At 60.7% G+C, this 9,038-nt stretch overlaps 1 protein-coding gene across 1 annotated transcript in view; it reads left to right on the top strand.

The window, feature by feature from the left end:
* The first annotated feature begins 2,573 nt into the window (after window positions 1–2,573).
* RAMP3 (receptor activity modifying protein 3) overlaps window positions 2,574–9,038 on the top strand; it is a 12,205-nt gene continuing 5,740 nt past the window's right edge. The window contains exons 1-2 of the mRNA XM_025853182.2: window positions 2,574–2,826; window positions 8,758–8,890. Of these exons, the coding sequence (XP_025708967.1) occupies window positions 2,766–2,826; window positions 8,758–8,890 (194 nt within the window). The 5' untranslated portion in view covers window positions 2,574–2,765. The remainder of the gene's footprint in view (window positions 2,827–8,757; window positions 8,891–9,038) is intronic.

Here is a 9,038-nt window from a genome sequence, read left to right as displayed (position 1 = left end):
TCTGCCGCTGGAGGGAAGGATCCAGGCTACGGTCTCTGATGGCCTGTGGATTCACCATGCGTCATCCTCAGGCAGCCCCCGAGTCAGCCAGCAGCCCTGTCATGAGCACTGACTCTAACCCGCCTGTCCAGGGTGTACCCTCCCTTCCCCTTCCCCTCTTGAGCTCATCCCTCCACCAGGACAGCCCCTTCTGTCTGCCCCGGGCACGCCACACCTGTGCACCCACACCTAACTCAGCAAACATGCATCAGTTCTCACTAGCCTGGGTGACTGGCTCCACCGGGAGGCTGTCCTGCTCAGGGCGGGTTGAGATTGCCCAGGTACCGACCCAGCCCGGATGTTCGAGTGGCTGGAATGTGGTGGGTGCTCATCCCAGGGCTGCCCACAGGGCTGCTCTTTGTCTAGGATGAAGCCGCTCTGCACAGTGTGGAGCGAGAGGGGGGCCGATCTCTTCTGTCCCAGCCTTGGAGTTCCCTGAACTTCCCTTCTGCCATGACCCAGGGGTCACCGCAAATGCTAATGCCAGCCTAGGTCTGGGCAGGGTGCTGGCCATCTCCAAAGACTGTTGCCCTGCCTCTCTGGAGAGGAGAGGAGCAGCGAACTTGCGGCAGGGGAGGTGCACGGGGCGCGGTGTGTGTGTGTCCATGTGCCCAGCGGTGCCAGGACAGGAAGGAGTCAGGATGAGGGGGAAGGGCAGAGCCTCTCCTAACCTCGCCAGCTCTGTGAATCCCCTGCCCCAACAACCCCTTCCTCCGCGGCCGCCCCCCCCCCCCCCCCCGCCCCCCGCCAGCACGGAGCACAGGAGGAGTGCACAGGGATGCCCTCTAGCGGGGACAAAGCGCGGTCTGCGAAGCACCGAGGAACTCCTGAGCCTGCGGGGTGGACGGGACCTCAGAAGCGGGCAGGGGAGGGCATCCCTGATGGGGAAGCAGCTTCAGCCAGGTCCAAGGTCAGCGTGCAAGGCCCTCGGGCTTTCATGCTGTCATCGCTGCAGCCCTGCCTGGCCCCGCGATTCATTCCCGAGGCCTAGTCCCACAGAGCCACAGCCCCCAGGGTAGCACAGGCTTCTGGCTGCTGTCTGGCCTGTCCCTCTTCTGATCACCCACCTGGCTGTTGCAGCCTGCCAGTTGTGCGGAAGCATGGGGGGTGGAGGGCTTGGCGGTCTGTCCGAGCCTCTCCCGTGGAGTGCCGTGGGCCCTGGTGAGTCCTCAGGCTCCTGGGACGCTGGTGGGCGCCCGCACTGTGTTCTTGCGTTGTCTGGGTTGGCGCAGGGCATTTGAAAGGGGGTGGCTGGCCCGGAGCCAAGCTGAGCCCGCGGCCCCTCTGCGTGAGCCCAAGGCTTGGGTTGCTCCTGTGCCTGCCCTTCCCACCACCTCCGGTGGAAGGCAGGCAGGAAGGCTGATCAATTTTAATTAGCTTTAAGTCTCCGATGAAATAATCCTGGCTTCTGCCAGAGAAGGCGCAGAAAGCTTCGATCCCTTCACTAATGCGGGAAGGGTCATATGGGCTCAGGCAGCCCACAGTGGTGTGTGACTGCCACCAGCACCTGGATTTCGGGGTGACCCCAGGAGCTGTTATTGCCCCCTACCTCTGCCACTCAGAGAGGCGGAGGCTAGTCCAGGTGGGGAGCCCACTTGCTGGGCGCAGGCAGAGAGCAATCCCCCGAGGGATCCCCGAGGGATCCCCGCGCTCCTGGCTCTGCTCTGTGAGCCCTCAGACCAGTATGCGCTCCCAGGGTTGGACTGTGGGCACCGAGGGCACAGGGGTCCCTCCCGCCAAGGGGCTCAGGAGTGACAATGTGACTAGGTGTCCGCTGGGACCAGGATCCGTGCTAGGAGCTGAAAGGTGACAGAGGTGACCAACCCCCACCGCATAAGTGATCTAGCCGAGTCTCTCCCTCCCCCACTCCAGGCCCGCGACACTCCTGGCCGTCAGGTCTTCCCGGTTACCAGTCACTCTCCTGGCCCTGATTTTGTCCTTTGAGGTTTCCCAGAGGTCACAGGGCAGGGCCTGAGGACTGGAGCTTCCAGCTACGGGTAGTGGTGTGTGTGTACGCGCGCGCGCGCACCAGGGTGCTGTACCTGCCCAGGCCCCCATCCCTTTCCGGTGCAGAGGGATGCAGAGGAACAGGGAAGCCCCCAGAAAAGTATCCTGGGGGGCTTGGGGCCAATAAGGACTCGGGGATCAGCCGCTTCAATCTGGTGGCCCCTCCCTGCTCCAGCACACAGGGCACTCCTCCGCGGCCCCACCTCTCCTCCGGCTGGTGCCACCCCCGCACACCCTCCCCTCCAGTCTCTCTTGGGCTTGGATCGTGCAGCCTCCTGCCCCAGGCACCTTCCCGGCCCTCGGCCTCCCGCTCCCCGCCTCCCGGCGCACCCCCGGACGCGCACCCACTCCTTCCCGCTCCCTAGGCCGCCCCTCCCCCCCAGCCCGCCCCCGTCCTGCCAACCGCGCGCTCGTCGCCGGCAGCACCCTGGAACCGGAGGGCCGGGGCTCGCACCGGGGGTGGGGGGCGTGTCTTGAGGGTGTGCGCTCCGGCTAGGGGGCGAGTCCTGGGGGGGGCGGGGAGGTGGGGCGCGTCCCGGGAGGGCGCGTCCCGGACAAGCGCGCGCTCTGGAAGCAGGAGTGTCCCCTGTGGGTGGGCGCGTCCCCGAGGGGAAGGGCGCAGTCTAGGGGCGGGCTCTCCTCGGCCCCACCCTCGACCGCGTCCCCCCGCCCCCCGGCGCCCCCCGCGCACCCAGCCGGGACCGAGCCGACCGCGCGCCATGGAGACGCGAGAGCGGCGGCGCCGGCAGGCTCGGCTGCTGCTGATGTTGCTGCTCTGCGGTAAGGGGGGCCGCGGGGTCCCGCGCCAGGGCTCCCCGACCTCCTCCGGGGCCGCGGGGACCCGCGCGGGCTCCCACCTCCCGCGCCCGCACCCGGCCGCGCCTCCCGCCCGGCACGGATCCCGGCCTGCCCGGCGCGCCCGGCTCCGGAACGGCGAGCCCTGAGCCCCGGCGTCGTCCCCAGCCGCCGCGGGAGGGTCCTGCCCACGGTCCCCGGAGGAGCCGGAGGCGACGGCCGGGGGCTGGGAGGGGAGGCGCGGGGTCTCGAGCAGGATCTGCCCGGCCAGCGGGCTGGGGCCGCGCCTGCTCCTCGCTGCCGAGATGTCGCCGGTCTCGCTGCCGGCGGGCTGGGGATGGCCTGCCAGGGCGACACCCCGAGCGAGCTGAGGCCGCGCAGGTCCGGCTCCCACTTCGCTGGTAGGTAGTGAGCTCCCCGTCCTGGAGCTCTTGCGTGCACCCCACGCCCAGGGCTTGGGTGAGAGGAATCCAGACCCCGCAGGGCTGGTCCTTTCCACTTGTACTTGTCCTCGGAGGACAGCCCTTCGGTGTGTGTGCGCGTGTGCGCGGGGCCCGCAGGACCGGGAAGGGGGCAGCTCCCTGAGGCTTCGCTCCCAGATCCCTCCTCTAGCAAGGAAAAGGGGGCTCCGGGGAGGATACATTGCGATTTGGGAACGGATCGAATGAAAAGCTTGTTTTGAAAAATTTTACTAAAGAGAGGATCCAAGATCAAGTAAGAGGGTGTGTGTGTGTGTGTGTGTGTGTGTTTGGGGAGGGCTTCTCTGGGAGAGGCTTGCTGAGCTGGCTGCTCAGGTGAGGTGGGGAGCCCTGGCCTGGGGGTCAGGGGGCTCAGGGCCTCTCCGAGGGGCCGCTGTCCCCTGGGTCCTGTGGGAGGCCAGCCTTGCCCTCGCTGGCCCACCCACGTCCCTGGCTGTAAGATGCAGAGTTGACCTTGTTTGAAATCGTTGTCGGCTTTGCTGATTTGGAACCGGTTAGGAGGAGGCAAAGGGCTGGATTGGCCCCTTGGCTTCCTGATCTCTGGGCCGCCTTTCCCCTGGAGATGTCTGGGTGGGGAAAGTGGGGCTTCGTCTCACCTTCCAGGGTCAGAGCCTAGGGTTAGGCGGATTTTTGTGTTGAAGGAAAGGGTGTGTGGTGGCTTGCAAACATTGGGAACACACTGACGTGGGATCTCAGTAAGCCTCACATGCGAGGCCCCTGGAATGGAGATTTTGGTTCCTCAAGGGAAGGGAGCCCTTAGCTTCATTCCGAGGTTGGTTGAGGCTCCCCTGACCTGCCTCCAGCATGGGATTGTGAAGGACCAGAGGCAGACCCTGCACAAACATCTTCCTAACAACACTGGGTTCGGGTCTGGAGGGCCATCTGGTCCTCCCTCCGTGGCTCCACGGTCGCCCTTCCATGGAGCTTGGGTGGCTCCAGGGGCCGACAGCACCCCCCGACAGCGCTGGTGCTGTGTGCGAGCATGGCACCGTCCTCTTTTTGTCAGTGGTGAGTAATGATGTCCTGATGCCGAGGCACCTCCTGTCACCCTGACTCGCATGCCCTCCATCGGGCCCAGTGACCCAGGGGCTGCACAGAGGTGGTTGGCCGAGAGGGGCCTTGATGGTCTTCTGACCCCACTCCTTGTTTTATAGATAAGAAATTGAGGTCCAGGGTGGGGAGGACACTACCCAGACTTGGGCAGGGGCAGAACCTTCCAGACACTATGGCCAGCCTGGCCATGCCTGCCACTCAGAGCCTGGTGACTGGTGTGGTTGCTCCTCATTTCCATCTGAGCTGGGTGAGAGGCTCCTGTATTTCATTTCCAAATGCCCTGCTGTAAAAGGCCTTTTTCTGGGAAATGCATCTGTTTGGCCGTTTATCACCTCCTGGAGTCTGGAAGTTCCTGAGCCAAAAGGAGCCCAGTACTACGTTTTTTTGTTTCCCTGATGGAACCAACTGAGTTTTGTATTTCAGTTTAATTCCGGAGACCTTTACTGATGCAGCTGGTAGCTTGTGGCAGCCACCCACTTTCTTGGTGTTGTCAGGAATCTGCGTCTTTACCTGCTGTTCTAACACTGGCTGGGGTGTTGGATTTTGCGGGGAGTGTTTGAACAGGGTGTGCATCAGAGATGGTGCTAGAATGCCCCCCCCCCCCGCCCTCCCTGCCCCTGGCCCCAGGACACCTCTGGTTTGTCCCACGGTGCCTGCCTTGTGCAGATCCAGCGGTGACACTGTCCTGGTATCCTCATAGCACCCCCCATGGTCCTTAAGGGCCAACGCTGGCCAAGTTCCTGCCGCAATGCTGGTGGAGACTCTGGTCCAGGAAGAAGGAGGAGGAGGGGCCAGAAGAGAGAGGGTCCCAGGGCAGAGGGAGGAGAACAAGAGGAAGGAAGCGCTGCGCTGGGTCTTAGTGGGTTGACGGCAGGTGGTTAGGGTACACTGTGGGGCTCTTGGGGGTCCAGGTCCAGGGGTTGCCAGTCCAGGGGGCCAGGGGGTCCAGAGGTGCAGGTCCACGTGTCGGGGTCCAGCCCAGGTGTCGGATCAGGTAGACGGTCTAGGTAAAGATGGATTTTCGCTGGAAGGTGAGGCAGCAGCAAGGAGGAGGTGACAGTGTGGGACTTGTGTGGCTTATGCCCCTGTGGAAGGCGGGTGGAGCTCGGGAGACTCAGGTGGGCTGCTGTGATGACTCCATCAGGGAAAGGCCGGGCCCAGGAATGGGTCCAGGGGCTAGGTGTGGAGAATGCTGATGGACTTCCAGCACCTGTGATGGGGAGCCCACTGGGGAGCCGGAGAGAGAGGTGCCTTTGGAATAGGGCAGTGATGGGAGAAGGGAATGTGGGCTGGCTCCATCATCATTCCCCCCCACCCCCACGGGCCCCCAAGGGCCTGCACTCCCCAGAGTCACTAGCACCATGCCCATGTGGCCCTGGACTCAGGGCTGCCTTCTTGCCAGCAGATGGGCAGGTGCATCTGGGCAGGGTGGTGGATCGAGGCCAGCCCATGGCACACCCTGGCTCACACTGACTCTGCGTTTGGCTGTGGGAAAGTCGATTTTCCTCTGGGCATTTAAACTGGGGGGATGGGGGGCAGGAGACATGATGCTGTTCCTCAGGCAAACCACGGATGGGATTGGCATGAGGGTGTCGGCTCAGGCCAGTATGACAGGCCACTGGGGGGCAGCTCTGCAGGAAGGTGGTTTGGGCTTGACCCCCCACTGTGTTACTGAGCAGGTGGATGATCTTCCCTTCGTGGTGACCCTGTCTTTTTAAGTGCCTCTGCGAGTGGGACCTTACTTAGGACAGGGCATTCTGTGGACATTGGTCAGGCGTTGTGGAGGAGACGGCAAGGCTCCTCTTGAAGGGACATAGGCTTGAGTCTTGGCTGCTGCATGCCTGGACTCTATGAGTGAAGGTTCAGAGATTGGGTTCAGCGGGAGAGTGCTGGGGTTGAAAACTGCCCTGGGAGGCCTGCCTCAGTCTGGCTCAGGGTCCACCTTTCCAACCTAACTGCCACCCCTTCACCCCCAACAACTGTGGGTGCCCCCCTCCAGCTAAGTGCAGTCTGGCTCCATGGCCTCCTGTCTGTACCTGGCATTCCCTCACTGTTCGTTTTCTGTGATCTCACTGATTTTTTTTTTTTTAACTATTCATTTGTCTGTAAATTAGTGAGAGAAGAGTATTTAATTCTCAGCTGTTACTGTGGATTGGTCATTTTGTTCCTTGCAGTTCTATCCATTTTTGCCTCCTGTGTTTTGATGCTCTGTTATTAGGGGCATACATGTTTAGCATTGCTATGTCTCCTTGGTGAATTGAACCATTTATCATTGTGAAAGACCCTCCTTATCTCTGATAATATTCTTTGCTCTGAAATATACTTCGTTCAGAATTCATATAGCCACTCCACCTTTCTTTGGATTAGTAGTAGCATGGTATGTCTTTTTCCACCCTTTTACTTTGAATGTATTTGAGTTTTTTTGTTTAAAGTAGGATTCTTGTGAACAGCCTATGGTTGGGGCTTGTTTTTGGATCTCATCTAACAACTTTGCTTCCTAATTGGGGTGTTTAGGCCATTGACTCTCAGTCTATTTTTTTTTTTAAAGATTTTATTTTTGAGTAATCTCTACCCCCCAAGGCTTGAACTCACAACCCTGAGATCAAGAGTCACACGCTCTACTGACTGGGCCGGCCAGGCGACCCTCAATCTGACTATTGACATGGTTTGGTTTATATATACCATTGTGTCACAGTACTTTTTCTCTTCTCTTTTTTTATGTTTTCTTTTGGACTTAATTTTTTTTTTAAAACTCCTCACTGCCTTGCCCTCTTCATTCTCGCCTCCCTTCTGTTCCCAGAAGTGCCCTTATGGTCATGGGGCCACCTTCTTTGTGGCGCAAGCCCTTCCCTGAGCCAGGCACCCTGTGGCCTCCCCTGGGGACAACGTGGCCTGCACTGCAGGATCTCAGTGGGTCAGAACCTGCTATTTCTTTTTGATGGCCATTTCTTCTGCACTTGCTTGTGCTCAGACTGTGAAATTTGTGCTGTTGCCCTCAGGAACTGATCATTCATTCATTCATTCTCTTGAAAAGTCTTTTTGGAATACCAAAGAGGTGCTGATGGTTAGGGGAGTGAGGGAGCAGCAGGGTTTTACCAAATACCTACAGTAACAACTGACATCGTAAAGAGGGGAGCCTCCTTGGGCACATGGCTAATGCCTGTCCATATGGCCCCCTGTGAGGCCAAGACCTGTTTCCCTGAGTTTACTGATGGGGAAACTGAGGTCAGCTGGTGACCAGTGATGCTGGGTGTGAGCCCAGGTCTGCCCAGTTCTGGGTGTGGGCCTTTCTCCTGTTTCCTTCCCTATGATTTCTCCTGCAACACAATACTCTCTGCCAGGACACACACAGATGTATACACACACAAACACGCATGCACACACATACAGACACACACACACGGCAGGGCTGTATGCACACACATACACGAACACACACATATGCACACACAGACACACAGACATACACACACGCACGCACACACACGGCAGGGCTGTATGCACACACACACACGCACACACACACATAGACATACATATGCACACATACACACATATGCACACACATACCAGGACACACACCACAGGGCTTTCTCTTGATTGTGTGGTGGGAGCCAAAGCAGGGGCCATGGGAAGGAAACTTCTGAGGGGTGTCTGGGGAGGAAGGGTGGTCCGGTCCTGAAGGTGAGTGCTCCTCGGTGGGGAGATGATCTGGGCGAAGGTGGAGGTGGAGGGATGGGGGAGCTGGGGGCAGAGGTGGAGTGGGGAGGGGGGTGCCGGGAATCCTGGGGGGGACCCCTGCTGGACCTGGGGGGTGACCTGGCCTCCGCTTCTGGAACATGAGTCCCTGTGTCTCGTCAGCCCCAGGCCTCCTGGAATTGAGGGGCAGCTCTGACAGGGCCGGTGGAGTTCTCCCCCATGGGGGCCTCTGCTGGTGCCCTCGTGGTCCTAGAAGGTCAGCAGACTCTCAGGATCTTTCTGGGGACATGCTCTGGGCACCCTTGACCCTGGCGCTGCGGTGGGGTTACTTTGCCACCCCTGATGGAGGGGACCCGCTCCCCACCCCCACTGCACACAGGAGCCCCCCCGTTCTTGGCTTCCCCAGCCCCCAGGACACGCATCCCCTGCCCACCGTCCTCCCTCGTCTTCTTTCTCCCACACCCCGTTGGGAGACCATGGCTCTCTGGGTCCCATCTAGGTGACACCCACCCATGTGGGTCCCCTTTTGGCAGTGGCTTCACTTCTCTGGGCCACACGGTGGGGGGGCCAGCGTGAGGGACCCCAGCTGCCTGCGGGGGCGTGGGGGACGTCGGCAGGAGGCTTGAGGGTCACATTGCAAACCACATTCCCAGCAGTGTCATGCCCGTGGCTGTCCCCTCTCCAGGTGGGTGTCCCCGAGTGGGTGGCTGCAACGAGACTCGCATGCTGGAGAAGCTGCCCCTCTGCGGGAAGGCCTTCGCCGACATGATGCACAAGGTGGACGTCTGGAAGTGGTGCAACCTGTCCGAGTTCATCGTGTGAGTGCCGCTGCTCCGCACGGGCTGCCCACCCCTGCTGCCGCCTGCCCTCCCTGCTCACCCCTGCCCTCCCCTGCCACACCTGCCCCCTGCCCTCCCTTGCCACCGCCTGCCCACCCCTGCTCACCCCTGTCACCCCTGCCCTCCC

The sequence above is a fragment of the Callorhinus ursinus genome, unplaced genomic scaffold (assembly GCF_003265705.2).
Source record: "Callorhinus ursinus isolate GAN/ISIS: 27379988/994484 unplaced genomic scaffold, GSC_fseal_2.0 scaffold60, whole genome shotgun sequence".
NCBI classification, from domain to species: Eukaryota; Metazoa; Chordata; class Mammalia; order Carnivora; family Otariidae; genus Callorhinus; species Callorhinus ursinus.
The sequence above is the reverse complement of the archived record's forward strand: the minus strand, read 5'-3'. Positions and strand labels throughout refer to the sequence as shown.